General features: G+C 30.6%; 1 protein-coding gene across 1 annotated transcript in view; it reads left to right on the top strand.

Annotated features, from left to right (window-relative positions):
- The first annotated feature begins 2533 nt into the window (after positions 1-2533).
- The window catches only part of LOC111615000 (U4/U6 small nuclear ribonucleoprotein Prp4-like), a 39475-nt gene continuing 17412 nt past the window's right edge, over positions 2534-24596 (top strand). Inside the window, exons 1-7 of the mRNA XM_023356375.1 lie at positions 2534-2626; positions 5781-5990; positions 7608-7681; positions 10459-10531; positions 13477-13601; positions 17377-17456; positions 22434-22527. Of these exons, the coding sequence (XP_023212143.1) occupies positions 5789-5990; positions 7608-7681; positions 10459-10531; positions 13477-13601; positions 17377-17456; positions 22434-22527 (648 nt within the window). The 5' untranslated portion in view covers positions 2534-2626; positions 5781-5788. The remainder of the gene's footprint in view (positions 2627-5780; positions 5991-7607; positions 7682-10458; positions 10532-13476; positions 13602-17376; positions 17457-22433; positions 22528-24596) is intronic.

Genomic DNA, 24596 nt, shown 5'->3' on the forward strand with positions numbered 1-24596 from the left:
GCGATTTAGGAGGAGAGTTCAACAAACGAAGTGTTTGACCTCCAAAGTCTAAGGCAGACAATTTTTCCAGGAGCCCGGCTTGGCCTGCTATGTCTAGGGCAATTACATATGTCCAGTAACGCTTCGTCCATTCAATAGCTATGTGGTGATGCATGGAAATGAGTTGCGCCTGTTGAGTTGGAGCGGTCAATAGGTCTGGTGTCTGAAGAATCAGATGGGAATCAGTGGGAGTAGTCGGGTTCCATAAACGTCAGAAGATTCTATAAAATGTTGCCCGGAAGGGGGAGGAACAGAGGTGTCCCATCACTCTCGGCGGGACTGGCGGACTGCATGGCAGAGCTAAGCGCCAAGTTTCTTGTATGTATCCCACTATTGTAGGGACGCCAGCTGATGCGCTTTTTGGAACGCGCGCCATTTTTTCGCGCGGAGGCGACGACAGTGTGGGATCCACCAAGGTGGAAATGCCTTTGAGCCCGAAAGACGGGTATTCGTCTGGTTGTATTCTGCCGTTCGGATCTGGGTAATGAAGTCCTGGTACGTCCGGGGGATGTTCTACCGGAGAGTCCAGTCCTGCCAGTCTTGTCGAGTGGAGTCGCCAATCGGTGTTGCGAATGTGTCTGGGTGGAAGTGGCGAGCTGGGTGTGCCCGGGAGTAACACAGTCATGAGTATGGGAGCGTGGTCGCTCGTTAGGGTGTCATTCTTCGGGACCCAGGATGCTGACCCCAACAAGTCCGGGGTACAGAACGTGTTGTCAATTGCGGTCGACCCGCCCTGCCGAAAAGTTGGTTCGCCGGAGTTCCAGCAACAGAAGTATGCCGATAGTTACCATTGAAAGAGGGTGCGACCCGCTGTGTCCGGGAGCACGCGTCCGTTGTCACAGTACGGTTGTTGTCACAGCAACCATTCGGGACATTCCAATTTTCAACGCTGACTCAGCGCTGATCTCAACATTCGTCAAAATTCGTTCCTTTTTTCAACGTTGAGGTAGCGCTGACTCAACACACTCAGCACTCAACAGATATGTTGACTGCTACTTTCCAATGAATTGTGGGTAATTGGTAAGACATTTGAATGGAATCCATTTTGCTGAGAATAGAATTATGGGAACTAAGCACTTTGTACTCGAGTTGGAACGTCGTTGATGACGTCAATTTGTTGACTTAAACACTCAACACTCAACACTTGAAAATTGAAATGTCCCGAATGTCCTCGATTCGTAGCCATCTCGTTTACATTTCACTAGCGCCACCACAAAATGCGGTGGCAGATATAAATAAGGATAGACGATATTTTAAAATTTTTAAAAAAAAAACGAGAATCATTAGCCATATTTTGCGTTCAGATGGGCACAACTCTCGATTCGGGGGAGGGGAGTTTTCATCTCCCCAACAGGTAGACCCCCTTTGCGATCAAAAATACCTAATGAACCACACCCCTACGGGCGACCCAGTGGCGTACCGTGGGTGTCAGCCGCCCGGGACGGAGCAAAATTTTGTCCCCCCTTATTTAGATATTTCAATTTAAAAGACCAAAATTCAGTTTTGTCACAGAACAAGCAATGAAAAATTCGGTGGTAGTGCAGCGACCTGTTTAAAATAGTGGTGTATATTGGATATTAGTGGTGTATATGAACGCGAATGAATCGTACAAGCAAAAAAAAAAAGGTCAATAGGTTTCGCAGGATTTCCTCAAATAAGAAAATTACTAGTTCACCCGGACTGCGAGCCGATTCCCGGACTGTCCGGACGATAGCACTATCGTAGGCGCGATGCAAGTATAGATTTGGATGCTTCAAATTTTTACAAGATATTATTATTATTTATTGTAAAATTTATCCGCCCCCTAACAGGTAATTTTGCCGCCCCCTAAAAAGTGCCGCCCGGGGTAGGCCCTGCCATCCCCACTAAGGTACGCCACTGGAGCGACACTTCACGAGATATAGCACCCCCCCGAAATCGGGCCTTGCGAGATCGCATCGCTCTGATAACTCGCGTAGCATACGCAACTATACGTACGTCATTTCTGGCCACGTGACTCCGCTTTCGTAGCGTGTGGTTCATTAGGCATTTTTTGATCGCCAAGGGGGGTCTACCGGTTGGGAAGGTAAAAACCCCCTCCCCGAATCTACAGTTGTACCGGGTCTATAATTTGGGGGTTCTCGCCCCCTCCTTACCAATTATTCTTCGAAACAAAAGCGAGGTAAACGAGCGAGGATCTACCGGTTGGGGTTCCCCTCTCAAACATATAGATTCTTACCTTAAGATGCGTGTTACTTAAATAAATACTGTACACTATTATTTTTTCAATTAGTTATGAATAGCATCAATTAGATTAATTAGAACAAAACTGGGGATTTTGGGCGATTTTATAAATACATTGGGCGATTGTTGAAGCGAAAAGATGGCAACACGTTCTCGTTTTAAGAAAATGTGGTGTGTTTAAATGAAAACAATTAAGGACTAACAAAATTTAGATTAAATATAATAGTTATAAAAATACAGTATATATTTATCAAATTTACTAAAAGATTCGTTTACTAAAATTTTAAATCAACGCAGGAAAAAGTTAAGCGATTTTAGAAAGCAAATTGTCAAGATATTAGTAAAGTTTATTATATAAATAAAGGTAAATAGTAATTATAGATATATAAATATAGTTTAAATAAAATTGGATAAACCAAAGTCTATATAAAATTTAAACTGAACCAAGAGATCAGTAAGCTAACAAACATTTGGGTAGAAGTTACTTTTATATAATTTGTGTGTGTACATATAAATTTCTAAGTGTAATACACTTATATTATATACAAACACCATTGGGAGGAGAGAGAGCTGGGAACTTTTCCTGGGCCCAGAAAACAATTAAGAGCCGTAGTGGTTCCTACCCCAATAAGATAATTTTTACCAACAGAAAGTAAAATCTTTAATATTGCATTTTCAATTAATAAAATAGACATTTTGTGTATTTTATTTGTTCAAAAAAAAAAAAAAAAAGGTTAAAGGGACTCGCTTTACTTTGGTCTCTTATATTGTGAAGTATGTGTCAGAAATTTGTCCCCCTGATTTTGAACCATTTTACAAAAAAGCCCATATAAAAGAATTCAGTTTATGTTATATTGGCCTGATTTTTTCAATGGTAACTTCTCTTCGTGGGAGGTTTTCATTGATAATGTTTTTTGTTTCTGTAACTTCACTCATTCATCAGAAGAAAAGTGACGCGTGACCATATGGCACAAACTTGACAATATCAGCTCTGGATGACCTGTATACAAATTGTCTAAAAGTAACTTCTACCAACATTTGAAAATTTGCTAATATTTCTTAATTTTTCTCATAGTTACTAGTAGAAAGAAATAATTAAAATTTATGGAGGGAGATCTTTTATTTAATTTTTTTTAAAGAAAATAAAAATTTATTATAAGGAGTTATTTTTTCATCTGTCAAAAATTGTTTTCAATAAATATGTATATAATTCTTTGTATATACTGTATATTGTTATTAAAGTTTAATGAATTATATTGATATAAATGTGAAGTGGTCAGCTATTGATTAAAAAAAAAAAAAAAAAAAAGAGTTGCCATTGATTGACCAAAACATTATTTTTTGAAGATTTAAATTTTTTAATCATGATGTTTTATAATTATAAAATCTATTTAACATGTTTTGAGTATTTTTATAAAAGGAAATTTATTCAGTAATGAGCTTCTATTAGATTATAACTGAAGATTGATTAATAAAATGTGAATTTAAAAAAGTTGTTTAATTTTATAAAAGTATCAATGTTATTTATATATGTTTACTTTCTTAGTCAAAAATTAAAGTGAAATAATAAAAGTTTCTGAGAGAGTTTTAACTGTATAATCCTTTAACATCAGGTGTAGTATTTCAAACAGCCAAACTAATATCCGTTGGTTTAACAACATACAATTTATTAATCAATTTTCTATATATGTATTTTGGGTTGATATAAAAGCTCAATCCTTCTTTAGTGAATTTGTTTGTGTACTTTTGTAAAGAACAACTATAGGTGGAAATTTGGGTAAAAGTACATATCCAGTGTTTATAATTTTATATATTTCTTAATCCTGTGAGGATTGTTAGACAGTACATCTTATAAAATTTAATATTTTCCTTTATCTTGGCTTGCTTATATTATATTTAAACAAGACAGGTGCCTACTTATTAACATTTAAAATATTCACACTAAAAGTAAAAAAACTAAAAACCATAAAGTACCAATTTCCATAAAACCATAACTCTCACTTGACTAATAAAAGTTTCTCTTTAGTCCTCTAAAGAACTGAAATTTTTGTTTTAAAGAATACAACCTGACTTCAGAAGTAAATAAAAAAATTGAAAATTAGAGAAACAGCAAGTGTACATAATTGAGTCATTATCAATACAGTAATTGACAAGTTGAAAACTCTGATATAAGAAGTTTATTTTTCTTTTCTTAACATAATTTTCCCGAAATTTCTTATATAATATATTCCAGTATACATCAAATAGTGCACTGGTGAACTATGATGCATTAAAATGTGTTCCAGTATTCTTTAATGAATGTCACTGCTGCAATCAATATGCATCTTCCTCATTGGATATGATAAGCTCTGATTGATTAATTTGTCTACGGGTAGATGACTACCTCTAGACAAATTAATTAGTTTTTAATTATTTACTTAGTTTGATAATTTGGAAGATTTTTTGGTTTGAATTAGTTTTATGTACATTATTCCTTTAGTTTTATTCTTCAAATCAAAAATCCACAGATTCAATTCCTTCTTATTTCTAATAGTAATTATCCATCTCTGTGTATCTTTTTTGCTATTTTGAGTTCTTCTTTCATGTCTATGAGATATTTTTCTTCATTTATCAGTAATAATTTTGCATCATTTTTTTTATATCAATTTCTTTCCATAAAGCAAATTCTGTTAGTGTTGTCATTACATCCCTTTGTGATATATTTATTAATTTTTTTTATGAGTTTCTGTTAAAATAAGCTTTAACTTACATTTTAATTAGTTAAATAATATTTTTAAGAAGAGGGATATATTCATAAATTTTAAAAATTGTTTATACATTGGATTTACTTGTATGCAAGGTGCATCATAATTTTTATATAGATTTTTTTTTTTTTTTTTTTGAAAAATAGACATTTTGAAACAAATTTATGTAAACAGAATAGATTTTCATGATATAAATTTGTACAGTATTTTTTGCAAGTTTATATATCATGTGTCTATAATTCATGGTATCAGAGTCAAAAACTTTCTGTGTTAGATTGTTTTTCAATCAAACTAAATTCAATACTTACATATTTTCCCATGCAGTCATTCTCAGTGCCATTAAAAACATTGGAAATACAACATTTTTTGAAAAAGTGCTACACAACTTTTTCTGGGATTTTCATACAACTACTTATGATGATAGTGTAATAGACGAATGAGAGTGAGCTAAGTTGATCTCTTAGATATTTTCTATTACAAATATTGTTTATTAAAATCATAAAGAATGGAATTAGTGACAGAGAAATAAGATACATAGAATTAAAGGTCATGACATTGAACTTAAGACGTACCCTATTTTCAGAAATACTAGAACCTGAAAAATGTGCCTCTTACATTTGAAAAAAATAATATTGTGTGTGTGTGTGTGTGTGTGTGTATTCAAAAATAGTAAATAAAAAGTGACAAATAAAATTTTGTTCTATATGCTTGAAAAGATTAAATTCTTTTTATAATCAATTTTGTAAATGAATTTTTAAATGTTTCTTCTTTTAGATACTAAAATGTCTGATGATGAAGAAATAACATATGTAAAAAAACAAAAAATTGTTCACTATGGAAGCTTGGAAGAACAGGAACATCAACGTTTAGCTGAGCAGGAAAAAAAACAAACTGAAGATGATGCTGAAGGAACTAGAAGTGATGATGATACTAGTGACAATATTAAGGTGGCTATTGCTGCAGGGAACATTAACATGTCTGATGGTAAGTATTTTACACATATATAGAAGTATATGGGGCATTTCATATATTATTTACACCCATGTTGCAAAATTCACATGTTTTTTCAATGATTCTCTATTGAAAAAAAAATCAATATGAGTTTTGACAGTTCATTGGATATTTTTCATTATATAATTTATAATTTTTGATATTGTTGAAAACATGTTTTTAAGTGATCCACAACTAAACAATGTTGTAAAAATCTTTCATTTACACCATTCTTTAATTATGTTAAAATATCTTTCTTTAATATGATTTTTTTCTCTACTATTCAAATATCAACATAAAAATTTAAAATATTTTTATTATAACTGCAAAATTTGGATTTTTGACAAAAATTCAATGTTCTTCAAATTACACTTGATTCATTTTTTAAATATTTTAATAGTATAAAATACAAATATATACAATATTATTCTGTTTTGTTTCATAACAAAACAGATTAATATTGTATATAGAGAAAGATTATTAGTTCATAAAATATAAGTAAAATAGTGTCACCTCCACAAATGTCTTAATACTATTGTCTGAATATTGTATTATATGATTTCATTTTTAAATTATGAAATCTCAAGTTATAGTGATCATCGGTTAGTTTAAGAATATTTTATTAACAATATTTCCATTATATAAATTTTATTAGTAGAAATATGATTAAGTGCAAATTACAATACTATCATCTGCAGTTGTACAGATGGCACTATTTTGCTTATTATAATGTCAAAATAAGAATACAGTAGAGCGTCAATTATCCGAAACATCAATTATTTGAAAGAATTCCAGTCGGCAAATTTAAATTTTTGCCAGTGCTGTGGTGCTGCAATCTTTGGCTATGTCTTGGGCTACTCAAATATTTTACGTTTTTGATACTAAATTAACTTCTGAAGTATAATTTTTATTGTTTTTATATTTTTAAATATATTTATTTTGTTTGTAAAAAATAAAAAAATAATTTTTAACGATACAATAGTCTTTGTTAGGCTTAACATCGACGAAAATTTAACGCAAAGCAACACGCAACAGAGAAAAATTTCAACATGGGATAAATTAATATATTTTTTTGTACATAATTGGTTATCCGAAATATCGATTTTCCGAACAACCTCAGTCCCCAATTGATTCGGATAATCGATGTTCTACTGTATATCAAAAATATATATATATATTTCTAGTATATAAATAAAAAACAAAAAAGAGATATTGGAATCATTATTGATATTAGCCAATAACAAAAAAATTATTATAAGTTAAAAATAACTACAAAAATATTATTATAAGTTAAAAATAACTTTAAAAAAATTAAATTTTAAACATGAAAATCAATGATAATGAAATTTTTATTACAGATTGATAATTTAAATGAAAAAAATATTAAAAAATTCCTTGATAATTCTAAGTGTTTCTGGCTTTCACATTTTACATTTCTAATAAAAAATAAAACATCTTAATGTTGTGTGAAGAAAAAAGTGGAAGATTCTTATGTTCAAGCAGTTGATAACTAGTCATACAGATTTCATATCTGTTTATATATCATAATTATTCTGGCAATAGAGTAAATTATGACTGTAAGAATGATATATGATATATTTATTTATTTAGAGTATATGGAACTTGAAGAAGAATTAAGCAAAGACAAACAGTTATTACTAGAAGAGTTTGAAAAACGAAAAAAGGTTAGTATATTGTATAAATTATATTTTATAAATATATGTTTGTTAAAATTTGAAATTTAACTTAAAAACACAGTAAAATAGAACTTAAATTATGTATTTATTAGTTTTTAGCTTACTAATGACAGAAGTGTTAGTTATATGTAGAAATCAAGGTAAATTATTATCAATCTTTATTAGTATAAAGGGTGGGAGTCCTGTTACTCAGGCTAAGTAATTACAATTATTAAAAAAGAAAATATATATTTTACAAACAGAAAATCAAAAATTTACATCAATAATTATTTTCTTACAAGTTCTTATATTTTATCTATTATTATGTAGTTTCATCTTTCACAATTTTAATTACATAGTTATACAAGCTATACAACTCCTCCTTTGAGAGTTTATTCAAGTTTTGTCTAAAGTCTTGATTTGAACTTTGCTGTATTATGTAAGATATTCCAAAATAACTTTTGTATTTCAGTAAACTTCTCACAGTCTTTCAGTATGTGTAATATTGAAAAGATGCTTGAGTCACACCAATAAAAATTTTTATTTAAAAAAATTTATATTTCCAATGAATAATGAACTTTTCTTTAAGCATAATTGAATTATTAATCTTTTAACATTTATTCCCAAAGGCTAGTTTATATATGGTTGTAGTGAAGGAATTTTTAGTGTTTTTGGATACCATTAGTGATACTTGGATTGATATAATCAAGGTAAAAATTAATACGAGGAATTTCAACGAAACTGGATTTCAAGTTTTATATTTTCTGTTAGTGAATTGTCAGCTATTACTTTTTCTAGAACAGAAAATGAAATCAGGATTAATTATCACAAATTTTAATTTTAAATATTTTTTAAAATTTTATTAGAGAAAAAATGTATTATTTTAAATTTTTAGCAAATATATTAAGCATTGAATAAAAAACCAATGTATTTGTTATTTATTTGACAAAATAATTTTAATATTTTGACTTATGTTAAATTCATTTAGCAGAATATCTTTGCTTTTGATAACCATTAAATTCTTTAAAAGAATGAAACTGAAAAAATTAAATGTATTGATGAATTAATACTAAAAAATGCAAACAAATACACACAAAAAAGAAAGAAAGAAAGAAACCAAAAAAATTACAAGAAAAATAATTTGTTAATTTTATTCATTTCCAAAAATTTTTTGGGCTTTTTTTTCCTACTAGAAAAAATTAAGCAATAGTCTTTGGAAGAAAATGATTGTTATAAGATTATCATAATTTTTTAAATTATGAGAAGCTATTCTACAGTGAATATAACCAATCTTGTTTATTATATTAAAAATTCAGCCGTAAATTTTGTCTAAATTTTTAATATTCAATAGAAAGTGCAATTTAATTTTAATTAATAATTTGAAAAATTTAAGTTAAAGTGAAAACTATAATATAAGTTTTATTAATTTGAAAAAGGAAGTATGAATATGGAATACAATGACATTATCTGTTTAATCAAAAGTTTAGTATGACAAAAGGTAAATATGATTGAAATAAAAAGATTTAATTGGACTGCAGTTTGAAAAAATTATGGATCTATAAATTCTCACTGTTGTCTGTCTGTCTGTCATTCTTTAATCTCAAACAGTGTTAGTTAGATGAAAGCCAAGACCAGATATGGATAGCTTAGGGGCCGGAGGCCCAATTAACTATATACAAACTTCCACTTTGGGCCAGAAGTCACATTATTTCAATTCAAAAATTTCTCTGAATGAAGTTAGATAGATGACCAGCATGACTTCATTGTTAACAGGAAAAGTATGATGTACAGGGACAAGATACTATAGGAAATCTCATCAGTTCAAAATTCAAGTGACTAAATAATCGTGACTTTGAATTATTCAGTTTTGAATTATCTGAGATTTCTGTATATCTGTACACTATGCCATGTAACTGATGTAATTTATTAAGCAAACAGAATACAGATACGTACAAAAAAAGCTATTTTCATTAATAATAATATAAATGTGACAGTAAACACAATGTGTCCAGTGAGAACTTTGCAGGTTGCCAGATAGGTTTTATAAAAGTAAAGCAGAATTCCTTGAAATGTAGCAAAATTATTTTTAAAGTGGCCCAAAAAGTAAGTAAGTCATCCAAATCTAGTAGCTAGAGCCTTACAAATATCTCAATCTACTACTTGTAGCCCAATCTTGCAATCTCAAAACCCAACCATATTTTATGAGATAAGAGAAAAAAGGGTAGTCTGTTGGTGAGGTGACACCTGAAAATATGTTATTTTAAAAGCCATATTGACCAGATTAGAGTTGTTCTTGGTCTATTGTTCTCTTATAGTATGGAGGGACTTTGATCTAAATGAACAAGTTAACATAAGCATATTAGGATTTAGACAGAATTTTCAGTTTGAATTTCGAGGTAGCCATATGTCAAACTATCTGAATTCCTTAATGTGTAAATCTCTATATTCCTGGCTGGGACAAAAGTACCGTTAGGACTAATGGACTTTCGAACTATCTGAGTTTGAATTAATGAGGATTTCCTGTACTAAACTTAAGTGCATTATGATGAAAAATTGCAGCTTGGCATTGTGATGATATCACAATACATAATTGCTCATTTTTATATACAATATTGAATAAGAAATTTGTTATTTAAAAAATTAATAATATAAATTATTAAATAAATATTTAAGTCCAAACTAAATTTTCTGATATTTATTAATAGATATCATGTAAAAAAATAATTTTTTAAATAAATTCCAAGACATTAAATTGATAATTATTTAAAATTTCATATTATTAACAGGCAAGACAAATAAATGTTTCAACAGATGATGCAGAAGTAAAACTAACATTAAGACAACTTGGAGAACCAATATGTAAGTCAGAATGTTACTTTCATCAATATAAAAATACTTTATATTTTGGTTATGAATAATTTTCTAGATAAAGCCAATATTTTTAGATTAAATTAGTGTTTTAAATATAAATAAAATGTCTGTATCACTTAGTATTAGTGTTGAGTGAAATGAATACAAAAATTTCTACTCTTTAAAGTTGAATTATTATCCAAGTAATCATAATTATAAATAAATTAATTGAAAAATTGTTAAAAACTCTATATGAAAGATTTTAGAAAACGTGTTTTTTTTTTCCATTTTAAATTTTACCGTACGTTTCTATATTCAACGGTTGACTCAACAATGAATTTTCCGTTGAGTCCTTCCATTGAACGATCTGATGTCACGTTTTGCAGAAAAAAGAAACGCTTTCGTTGAGAGGTCACTTTTCAAGATGGCTGACTTAAGTAACAAGAAGGTGGCGATTGTATCTGTTTTGCTAAATAATTAAAGTAACCATTATTCAAATAAATTATTTTATTCAAATGAACCCATATCTGTATCATTTTCTTGAATACTGGGTCTTTCTTTAATAATTTAATTTCTTGAATATATATCATTAGAAAGACTTAGAGGGCCAAATATCGGTCGTAATCAATTTTGGACAAATGAAAAAAATCTTAATATTTTAATATTGACCAAATTATCCAACATAATTGTGCAATCACATGTTTTATCATATACAGATCGTTCATTAATCTGTCTGCTATTACAGCATCCACAGCAGTGAATGGATAGCTTCTATAAGCGAAATTTACTTTTTCATGGAAGCCACCATGTTAGTTTGTTGAACACTCAATGGTCTTTCAGGTCATTGAGACCATTAAGCTCAACGGTGAAACAGCGCTGATGTCACTAGTCTCAACGGAGAACTCAACAGTCCATTTAGAACATTGTTCTCTCACCGTTGAGTCAATCGTTGAATATAGAAATGTATGGCTAGTAGATGGAAGAGTGTGGATGATCAGTGCTACGGCCTACAGATTGTATATTATTATATGACAAGTTCAACTTCTGACATCTGCTTCATTAATTACATGTCCAGCTAACTAAAATTATGAAAGCCATTTATTAGATGTTTCCTTCTTTAATGTACATGAAAGAGCCACTACAAAAAAATTTGTAATTTTTATGTTGCTATTATTGAATGTTGTAAATTTATTCATATATATTTTGCTAAGGCAAAGCATTTCTCTATATTGTTGTGCAAGTCTATATGGATTTTTGCCTCTGGTACTCCTTCACCTACATAAACTAAATTACTGAATGCAGTTCTTTGAAATATAATACAACTAATTTGACAAAGTCAAAACTACATCATAATTAAACAGATAGTTTATACTGTAACTTGAAAAAGAAATTTAAGAATATATGAGATACTAGCTGTTTTGCCAATGTAATAGTATCATTCATAGTAAATGTTAAACCTGACATTCTTAATCAATTCTTAATAAATTTCAAAAATGTATTTGGTAAAACCCATTTTAAGATAATTATCAAAATGTCCATAAACTATGTTGAAGTACAGTCAAATTTACAATGTTCGTAGTTCACACACATTTGGCGACCATCTCGGTGTGCCAATTACATTAACAAAGTTTAGCTAGTTCAATACGCTGATCTCAGTTCATTGAGAAGACACCTTACAACACATCAACGAATTGTGACTAGAAGTAATCTCCTTCTGGTGGTTGAAGAGCAAACAGCAAGACAAATCCAGACTTGCTTTGACCACTGATGACACTTGAAGTTCCAAACTGAACTTAGATGAAACCGATGTATATCCTGTTGTGCCGAAACAAACTTAAATCTCCTGCTTCGACATTAACCTTTTTATAGCATCAGCAGCAGGCTCGATGACCAATCAGTGCTCACCGAGCTGTAGCACTATGCAAATATTGTGTGGCGTGATTCCTGGCCGACCAATCAGCAATTACCAGTTGTAACGCTATGCAAATACATGATTTTTATTCAATCAGCTATTACCGAGCCATAGCCTTATGCAAATCATGCTGTGTGGTGTGATTATCTGCTGACCAATCAGCGGCCACGCATTCAAAAAGCCAACAGCCACTTTCAATCGTCTGTTGACAACCATTACTAGTTCAAAAAAAAAACTGGAATTGTGTCTTTACACGATCTAACCCCAACATACATCCTTGTAAATAGCAATTTTATACATAAATAATTGCAAGTACTGATAGTTTTGTTTATTTGGTTATGGCAATGTAACACATGGGCAATCTGCCGAAGGAGATGGCTTCTGAAAAGAGTTTTATGGGGAAACTGGCTTCTGTTTTGGTGTTACTAACATGAAGAATACTGGGAAACTGTATGTGGCCAGCTCATTGGTGATGTGAGAACCTATGACCAGTGCAGCAATTTTGACTCCACTCAAGTGCTTGCCATGTGCCACTCATCAAAGTAATAATACATGGTTTGTAATAAACAAACATTCTCATTTATAGATATAGATTAATAAATATATAGGAAGTTAACTGCATAATGGGATATTTACAAAAACACTTTAAATACTTTTGACATATTTTTGTGTAATAGTGATTGCATGTTCATTCTGACTGTATGCATCAAAGTATTACAGCATGATAGTATAATGAGCTATTCTAGCTAACTATTTTAACTTTTAAAGTTAATTTTATAATAATTTTCAAAATTCACATTTACAATCTTAACAATCATAATAAAACTTTTTTAATATAATATTCTTCAACAGTTTCTATGTTTTTCAGATTTTAATATATGTAATTATTTATGGAAATAAGTGGCTAAATTGTTAAAGGTTCAATTTTATTTTTGGAAATTTAAAATATATAAAAGAATCTTAATAAACTTTGTATTAATTATATCAAATGAACTATTGTGATAAGTGGTTAATGCATATATATCTTACATTTTAATGTTAGGTCTATTTGGAGAGGGTCCTGCTGATAGAAGAGAGAGACTTCGTCAGCTTTTAGCTCGATTAGGAGAAGATGCTATTAGGAGAAAAAAAGAAGAGGAATATATTCAAGAAGAAAAAGAAAAAGAAGTAATAAATGGCAATAATTAGTGTAGAGAATATATAATTACAATAGATAGTTAAGATTATGCAATGTCATCTAATGTAATTTTATGTACACACACTTCATTTTCTTAAGTGTGATGAATGGCATAATTTTTAGCATGATTGAATTATAAATCAATAGTTACTAGAATTTTTTCTAAAATATTGTAATCTCCTACAGATGAGCCACATTAACATATAACCCTAGAATTTCTATAATGAAAATAAAACCTTTACAAGACCTACATTACCATATATTATGCACCTCCCAAGTGGCATTCGAAATATGATATTTATAATGTCATAATTATAGAATGGAAAACTGAGATACTTATGAATAGGAAAAAAACACTTTTAGTGTTATGAAAATATATAATTTATAGGAAACTATATAATACAAAAGTACAAGATAACTAAATTAAAATGAAGTGTTAAAATACATATTCTATACTATATACTAAATTCTATAATCTTAGAAAGAAAATAAATATTTATTCTACACATTAAAGTAAAAGATAAAAATATGCAATGTTATCTATGTAAGTAAATTTATTATATAGCTGATGCTATCGTTACTATGCATTTCTATTATGTGAGCCCCATTACTACTAATAAAGCAATGTTATCAAATCAAAAATTTATCATAAATAGTATTTAAGTTAATTTGCTTACTTTATTTACTTACTTTATTTACATTTCATTATTAAGCTCCAGAATGTATGAATAATTGTGGTAAACATTGAATAATAGAATTATCTGCATGTTCCTTGTAGTATTGAAAGACCAGCAAACAATCAAGTAATAGAATCATCATTGCAAAAATTAAATTTAAATCATTTATTTTTTCTTTGTTTCTTTTCTGTTTAAATATACTGAATTTTTTTCAATTGTGGGTGTAACGCAAGATATTACTGTAATTTCAAAATTGTCTGGGCAAAACCTGGACTTATGGTTTTGAAGTTAATACTACAGTTTAGAAGATATTACATGAAAAATATTTTTTCCTCTGTTTCTTTCATTTTACTTCTATTATAAGTTCATCTTGTATACAGGGTGGCTTTATTTAAAGTTTCCCAGTCCAAAGCACACTATAGCTGTAACCAATAAGTGGAATGACACCAAAATCTGTATACAGACTATGCATAGGATGTGGAAAAGAATTTTGCAAAAAAGGAAATTTAGTTTAAAAATTTTTGCTAGAGGTGCTTTGCAGGAAAATACATGAAACAAAACTACAAAAATACATTTATCCATTCCACAATGAATATGCCACATACCTTCTGTAGAGATTGTTATTCAATGTGAATGTGTGTCCAAGTTAAGGTGTAAAATTTGAAGGTGATGAATATTGTGTTCTACAGCTGACTGCAACTGCTCTCCAGTGATGCTTTGCAAATACAATGTAATATGATCCTTTAAATCTGCCAGTTGCAACACAATAAACCATATTTTTTAAATGGCCCTCCAACCTGAAATCACATGGATTTAGATCTGAAGAACATGGTGGCCAGGCAATCAGAAACAAACTAATCACCCAGTGATCAGTGAAATGGTGAAAGACCTACTGTATATTGCATCCAATATGGGGACTCACCATCCTGCAAATGTTGCAGATGCAAGGCATTGTTACTGTTGGAGTTAGGATATGACAAAAGTGTAGATCATGTCAAATATATCAATGCCCCTAGCAGAAGTTTTTAAATTAAATTTTTTAAAAATACTTTACTGCATCCTTTACATAGTCTGTATACAAATTTTATTGTCGATCTGCTTATTGGTTACAACTACAATGTGCTCTGAATAGGGAAACTTTAATTATGGCCAACCTATATATAAAATAAGGAGGTGGAGCCACTTAAACTATACTGTTGAAAATACAAAATAGCTACATCACATTACAGAAAGTACCATCTTCTAATAACTGGAAATATAACTACGACATACCACTTAAAGAAATCTTGAAATTCCAGGTCGAGTTTGGTGTTCCAAATTTACAGATCTTCAGTAAGATTGAAAACATTTGTAAAATATTTACATTTTATTAAATATTTACAGGAATTTCAAGATTTTTGTTAAGTGGTGTGTCATAGAAAGCACCATACTAAACACATCATATAGTCAGGAAATTCTTAAATACAAAAATATACAGCGTTTATACAGAAGATACAAATACATACATCAACAGCATGTAAACAAAAAAACAATTTTTGATAGCTATGTCTTGACTTTGGTCTGGTGTGATACTAGGTACTTCAGTATTATATTAGATCAAGTACTAACAACTGAGTAGGATATCCTACTCAGTTGTTAGTACTTGATCTAATATAATACTGAAGTACCTAGTATCACACCAGACCAAAGTCAAGACATAGCTATCAAAAATTGTTTTTTTGTTTACATGCTGTTGATGTATGTATTTGTATCTTCTGTATAAACGCTGTATATTTTTGTATTTAAGAATTTCCTGACTATATGATGTGTTTAGTATGGTGCTTTCTATGACACACCACTTAACAAAAATCTTGAAATTCCTGTAAATATTTAATAAAATGTAAATATTTTACAAATGTTTTCAATCTTACTGAAGATCTGTAAATTTGGAACACCAAACTCGACCTGGAATTTCAAGATTTCTTTAAGTGGTATGTCGTAGTTATATTTCCAGTTATTAGAAGATGGTACTTTCTGTAATGTGATGTAGCTATTTTGTATTTTCAACAGTATAGTTTAAGTGGCTCCACCTCCTTATTTTATATATAGGTTGGCCATAATTAAAGTTTCCCTATTCAGAGCACATTGTAGTTGTAACCAATAAGCAGATTGACAATAAAATNTTTTTGATATTATTATTATATTAGATCAAGTACTAACAACTGAGTAGGATATCCTACTCAGTTGTTAGTACTTGATCTAATATAATAATAATATCAAAAACAATATTAAATGCTAAAATAAACTCAAAAAAGTTAGATATAAAAAATTCTAATAGCAATAATATGCAATGGCACAGGCTTAAGAGCTGATTACTCATCTATTCACTATAGAGAACTAAGATAGGTCAAAATCAACAATCAGCTTTTAAATAGTTTTCTGAGAGTCATATAGAGGTGTGAGAAAACTGAAAATTTATCTGCTTTTAACATACAAGTTTGAATAGGAGTATCTAATAATGTAAATTAAAGCATAAATTGATGCATAGAAGTTTTGGTAAATTATGACAAAGGAAAAGCTATTTGATGAATTAGTTAATGCAAGTCAAAATCAGCAAATAATTTGCATCACCACATAACCCACACCTGCTTTTAAATTGGCTTTTAAATACCAATAACTCACAGATTATTTTCAGGAAATTATGATGATAATAATGAAAGACAGTTTAAAATATGTTAATTTCCTTGATTTTATATTCTTATTGCATTAAAATGCCAAGATAAAAAATTTTCAAAATTATTTGTGTATGTTATAAGCAAGGTACAATTACATTTAAGTTTCTTAAGTTTAACAAACCTTATACAATGTTAAAATTATATGTTAAACTGATTTTTTTAATATTTGTGTTGTTATGAATTATTATTAAGTATATTTGAGAAAATTATCTTTATAATCAAATCTTGCTTTGAATATGAATGTTTTTTATATATTAAGTTTTAAAAAAGATTGTTGTTTAGACAAAAACATTTTAGCCATTGTAATTTATGGTATTGTATTTATTTTTTATTAGAACTAGAAAATAAATAAACTATTTTTAAAATATTTACAGTGTGAATCCACTTGGTATCATGAAGGTTCAAAAGGTTTGAAGGCAGCAAGGTTATGGATAGCTAGATATTCTATACCCAAGTAAGTACTTTTTTTATTACTTTAAAATTTTGATAAAATTCAAATATATTTTGACTTAATATTGTCACAGATAGAAAATCTGATGGTTTTCTTGAGAACACAAAATTTATTTATTAACTAAGAAAACTTACTGAATAAATTTATTAATACTAAAGTAAATTGAACAAAAATTAAATTGGAGAAAACAGAAATAAGATTACTCTCAGAAAAGTCTTAGCATGGAGTTGTTTCATGAATGCTTCTTTCATTTGAATAGTTTTCAAAATAACAGTGGTATTACAATAATATTTCAAAAACTTTGAAAAAAACATCTCTTATTGGACAAAGGTCTAACCAACAAAAATATGCTTTACAGTAATATTACACAGCACAATTAATAATTTAAAGTGCATTTTAATTTATTATTTGAAGATTTATAGTTACATGGCACAAGCAGTATAAAATCATCAGGAATCTGACACTATTTGGATATTTGTCAAACAACATGTGGCTATGTACATGAAATTGTGAGATTTATGCTGGTAAGAGACTAGATTTAGCAACATTCTACAAGGTATTGAGAGGGTGAGCATATTCTTTGCATGCAAACAATAATTTTGGGTTTACAGTCGGATAATTTTTACATATTTGTAGATTGAAAAAGAAAGAAAGGATGCTAAGCCACAAGTTTTGGAAGACAATTTGAATATTTTTCTTTTTTTCTATAAAAACACAAACAAAGAAGCAAAAAGTGAAAGCTAATGAAGAAGCTAAGGATGATAGTTGACAAACAAGCTTACTCTGGATGTCTGTCCATCAATTTCACTTGACTTTTAACTAATTGAATGTTTGAGATAGAGGTCTGAAATACCTATTTGTAAATCTGCATAATAAAATTTGCATTGATTGGTTAAAGCCCCAGGAAAAAAAGGCTACTGAAGTAACTTAAATACATACAGTGGATGTCACACCAACAATTGTACTGATTCAAGAGAAAAATTTACATAAAAAGGCATTAAAGAACATTTTATTTTCCTGCAAGCACTTTCATTGCAGTAATGAACGTCATTCTCAGGCAGAAACAGAATCGAATAGATTTTCGAACAAATTTTTAAATTGGAACAAAAACGGCATTGGCTGCTTAGAACATAACAAGTTTAAAAATAAGAAAACTTAAAATATGCGTAATATCATTGCGCATGCGCCTTACTGTGTAGAGAAGGCAGGGATATAGGAACAGAGTTAATGCAGGTGTCTTAATCATTTCTATAGACTGATCCAAACCCTGGACTATTCGAGGGTGGGAGAGTTGCAAGGAGACAGCAGTGTGGTGAAGAGAGCCTCCTGAATGTACACCAAATTCCCTTCTTCACAGCACCTGAGCATCACCACATGGTTCCAAAGTGGGGTGTGGTGGTGCTGTACAACCATCTTGGACAACTCAGTGTCACAGCTGCTCCCTGTGACAGAACATTGGTGCTCTGATATGCGTCTAGATAGCATTTTGGTGGTCACCCCTATATAGTGGGTGTGTGCCCCAGACATTGGGTTTTCCAATGGAATAGAATATACGCCCAACTTTTCTAGGATTGAAACCACATTCCTGTCATTACATAAAAGCCTCCTCAGTCTAGGGTACAAGATAATTAGTAAAAGTAAGGCCTTTTATCTAAAAATATGGCAAATCCAGGCTGCAAGGCAGCCACAAAATGACAGAGGGGCGGACTACTGTCCAGTCCCTTGGGCTACATAAGGTAGTAGGTGGGAAAAAGGATCTTTTAACTCTGTTTAGGATATGGTTGTGTTTGGTGGAACCATATCCTGCCGCACATATTGTTGTGCGGATGATCTCTAATTCAGAGTTGGTAAAATGTTGTGTGGAAGGCATCAAAAAGGCCCTTGGCTGTGTTAACATAACATATCTTATATATATATAATACTTATCATAACAAATGAAAAAATGGATAAATCTAACACAATAAAATTTTGGTTAGATAATAATTTGGAGAAAGTAGGATGGCATTTTTCCAAATTCAAATTGCTTTTAATAATGGATTATTGACAAATACATATAATATCAAAAATTAAAAATTTTGAAATATTTAATTTTACCTACAATTCCTGATAATGTGATGGAAAAAACCATAACTGCTTAATATCTGTTTATGTAACATACAAATGTTTGCTGATATTCATGTTTACAAATTTTGATTGTATGAAAGAGCTTCATACAGGGTTTGTCCGAAAAGTAATGTCAGTGATTTTACTGTGAAGCAAATACATGTCACAGTGCACTCAGAGCAGTGGGGATCAGTGGAAGGAGGAGTCAGGTTATGCATGTATAACCTGACTCCTCTGTCAAACATTATAAGGTCGCTCAATTGCCTCTGACCATCTGGAGAGTAAGGACAGGCGTTTTTGTGAACCTTGTTTTCTTCTCCCATGCAAGCCGCAATGCAGTGCTCTATTGAGCAAAGGATTGCCATCAAGTTTTGCGTGAAACTCAGCAAGTGTACAGTGGAAACTTTTCCCATGATAAAAACAGCCTTTGGTGATGATTGTTTATCAGAACACCAAGTCTATCAGTGGCACAAGGCATTTGTTGAAGGCTGTGAAGTGGTCAGTGATGAAACCCGCACTGGAAGGCCATCAATGACCACCACCAACAAAAATGTGATGCGTGTGACTGAACTCTTGAACTCAGACTGTCATTTGAATGTTCATTTAATGGCACAGACATTAAACATTCCAAAAAGTACCATTCATGAGATTGTGACGAACAATCTGTAGATGAGAAAAGTGTGCACCAAGCTAGTGCCCAAAGTGTTAACGGATGACCAAAAATCGCACCGAGTTGAAACATGTCAGGAACTTTTGGACTTGTGTGGAAGTCCAAAAGTTCCCCCACTTTTTAGACAATGTTGTGAGATTCTGAAGAGATTTTAATATCTTTAATAATTGTAAAAAGAAATCATATAATATTTAAAAAATTCAAAGGAATTTTAGCCACAAAAATTAAAAGGAAAAAGGAGAGGAATTAAGGAAGTTTATTTCCTTTTCCCACCAACTTACTTCCTTCAAAAGTAGTTAGTCATCCGATGACTACATGTTTAGTAAGAATTAGTTCATTGTCAGATGACAAAATATTCAAGTCTCCATTGGAGGAGTAGGGAGTATAAATAAGGGATAGTACCAAAATCCACACACAACATAAAGTATCCTCTTATTATGAATTTGTGTGCCATACTCTCAGGGATTGGAACTTCTGCCCACCAAATGAAATTGGTATAAGTCAAGTTATTACAGAGGTAAAATAATATCGTTTGTAAACTCTCTCTCTTATCTCCCATATTAGGAATTATTACATTGTACTGTTTTCTAAGCTAGATGGAATATTTAGTTATTTTATTTGTAATCGTTTTTCCTTTTTGTTATTAAAATTTTATTGTTTACTTGTTCAGTCAGTCATCATTAGCTTAGTGCATAACAGTCACCTTATCACTTACCTGCATCTTCCCCACTCATCATTTAATTAGTCCTCCTTTTAATGATAGAATAAGATTTACAGATCGTGAGTTAAACTGCAATTAAAAATAACAGTTTAACTGGTGTCAGTCCTGACTAGATTAAGACTAGACTAAAAGATCTTAATCTATTTTAATTAGCCATCCTAGACATTGAGATCGGGTTTAACTACCCATGCTGAATAAGTGGACAGGAAACCCTTGGCCCCCAGCTGCTCACAATATCATCACAGATGATGAGTGTTGGTCTTTGAGTACGACCCTGAAACAAAAAGGCAAAGTGCCAAGTGGCGCATCTCAGCATTTTGCCCCAAGAAGACCAGAATGAGCAAGTCAAAGTCAAGACAATGCTCATTGTGTTTTTTGACATTGGGAGGCTCATCCATCATGAGTTTGTACATAGTGAATTTGGCATTGACAGTTACATGGTGTAACTGTCAATGCCAAATTCTACGTGGAAGTGCTCAAGAGATTAAAATGAAGGGTTCATTGTGTCTGGCCCAACATTGCAGACAATTGGAAACTTCACCATGACAACACGCCAGCCCACACCACCTTCCTCATGACCCACTTCTTGGCTGATTCAAAGGTGCCAATGGTTCCCCAGCCACCCTACAGTCCTGACATGGCTCCCCCGACTTCTTGTTCCTGCACTTGAAAACTCCCATGAAAGGACATCATTTTGGGACAGTTGACAAAGTCAAAGAGGCCTAAACCAAGGCTCTAAAGGACATTTCAGAAAAGACCTACCATGACACCTTCAATGCCTAGAAATCTCGTTGGAAGTGATGTATTGATGCAGGAGGAGCCTATTTTGAAACCTTTTAATGTATTGTACCTATCGGATCAATAAATGTCTTCTAATTGACTCATTGACATTCAGACAAACCCTGTAATTAAAATTGGCAGAAGGATTCAATATACAAGAATGGAAATGTTTTAAAAATGGTTTCTGGAAAGAATTAAGTTATGTTATATTGTTATGTAAAAAGCATTTGTGATTCTTTAAAAGTTTCTGTTTTTTTTATTACAGTCGATGTGTGCCGGGCTGTGAACGGCTCACATATTTGTAAAATCTAAGTGACTCGTACAACATGTAATTCAGATAAAACGGAAAAATCAATGATCTTATAGGGGGATCGACTGTATTAGCATTTACATTATCTACAAGAAAATAAAGCAATACTTTTAACATAAATTCTTACATATGTTCTGTCTTTTACAGAACATATTTTTTGGTGTCTAGATTTGGAGAATGATTGTTTTTGGGGTTTTGCAGACCTCTACAAATTATTAAAATTGTATTAATAATAATATATTTTATATATTACAATTCATTGGAAATATTGTTTGTAAATTAGCATAAAGTAAAGTTTCAAATAGTAGTAATTTGATTAAATTTAAATGCAAACACTTAATTATTATTGGTTATAATTTAATGTTATTAAAATTTTTTATTTATATTTTGCATTAGAGCTAAAGCAAGACTACAGAAAGCAAGAGAAGATAAAAATGTACCAGAATCACAAAAGAATGCAAAACAACAAGAACTCTATAAAAAGTTACGGGTAAAATAATTTTTGAATGATATGATTTTTAATATAATGAAATTATTTTTATATAGTTTCATGAAATACATTATGAAATTTATTGAATATGAATTCTAAATTTAAATGTTTCTTTTTTAAATTAATAATCATATTCACTGATATTAATACAAACTTACAATCAATGAAAAATTGAAAAGTTAATAAAGTTAAAAATAATTTAATAAAAATTATCATGATAAATTGAAGATGCAAATTAACTTACTGAGTTCCCTAAACAAACTGATTAGTCAGAAACCAATTGTTGTCTTGGAGTAATCATTTCTTATAGGAAACTCAGTAGATATAAATTAGCCCTGTTTATATCTTCAATCAAAACCTATTTGTATAGCAAATAATTCAGATTTAGTTTAAGCTCTTTGAAAAAATAATATAAATATGCTCATATATTAAGATTTACAATCAGATAAGACTGTTCTATGAATGTATTTCATTTTTATTTATATTCTGATATGCTTTCAGTTTGTATTCTCATTTTGTGCAGTGAATTAATCATGATTAAAATAGATAAAATTGAAATAGTGTTATAAGAATAACATTTAATGATTATTTTTAGTTTTAAATTTTGAACAGTGATTTTATTTATTATATATTCTACAGGAATAATAAGTTATGTTTTTTTATGTAAGAAAATGTAATCTATTTGAAGTTTAACAGACAAACTTATTGGTTATTATCTCCAAATAATAATTCTAAGTTTTATTGTTTTCTGTTTTGACAGATACAGCTATTACTACAGATTTTATTTAATTTTTTAAATACAATTTGCCTTATTAATGTAAAGTTAGTTGAAAGCTCACATGAAGAATATCATTTATTTATTTATTTTTCATTTTCATTTTGCCCAGGGAAAAATAATGAATTCATAAATTTTAATTTTTATAGTTAATTTATTCTTTAACCTCCTTATTTACAGTTTCTAGTTTTAAAATAATGAAAAAAGCAGTTTAAGGAAAAGTCAATATTGGGATTTTTTCTGTTTATAATTCATTGTTAAATAAGACTTGTGATATTAATATGTGAAATCCGCGATTTTTACACAGTTGTCCGAAAAAAAGAATTGTAAACAACTCTGAGCGAAAAAACACTCCTGGTGAGAATTATATCAGAGGTCACCATTTGTTATCACTATTAGCTGGGAAAGTTGACACATAGGTGTCAAGAATGCACCGTTAATGTCAACAGATGGCAATCGTGTGACTCCTTTCTCACGAAAAACGAATAAAAGCATGCTCTCCCGGAACTCAGCACGCGTCTGCACACGGAAGTTATTTTTTGTACTTGTGCTCGTCAATCTCCATGTCAAGGACTGTGATCCCATCAGAGAAGACACCGAAGCCTCCACCTCTTCCATACAGACAATGTTCGCCAACTCTCTATTATTCTGAGAGGTATTTAGGGACTTTAGAACTTGTATAAGTGCTCTCTCTTGATAGTAGGTCAGCAACACAAGATTAGTTGCCATTTTATGTAAATAGAAGTAGATTAACTGCATTTAACCTTAGTAGTTTTATTTCTCCCTCATGTAATTTAGATTAGTTATTCAATAAATGCTTTGTTTATTTGTTAAACCTGTCTTCTGTCTCTGAAAGGATGCCTGCCGACTTTCTCACCTCCCTCACCACTCAATAAAAAGCTATCCGGACGACAACATGAGCAGTCCTTGCAGACTGTTGCTGAGTAAGTGGTCAAGAGGGATTAACCCTTGGCCCATGGTTTCTCACAAATACATTAAAAAGTAATTCAAATAAATCCAGTCTGAACATTGACTTTCAGTGTTGAGATGTATGTGCTGTCCATATGTTCTTTCTATTTTAAGTTTAGACTAGTGTCATTACACAGTATCTAGGCTTTCTGTCACAGCAATGACTTAATCTAGATTATTTAAACTGTATAGTCTGTAAAAGTTGCCATGATAGCTGCTTATGTAATTCTTTATTTTAATTTTTTTACTTCCTTTACTCTGTGGACACCAAGATGGCCTTTTATCAAGCCCATCATGGGTTTAGTTGGGTCCACAATGGGGTCCA

The sequence above is a fragment of the Centruroides sculpturatus genome, unplaced genomic scaffold (genome assembly GCF_000671375.1).
Source record: "Centruroides sculpturatus isolate CEXI.00-Female unplaced genomic scaffold, Cexi_2.0 scaffold81, whole genome shotgun sequence".
Classification (NCBI taxonomy): domain Eukaryota; kingdom Metazoa; phylum Arthropoda; class Arachnida; order Scorpiones; family Buthidae; genus Centruroides; species Centruroides sculpturatus.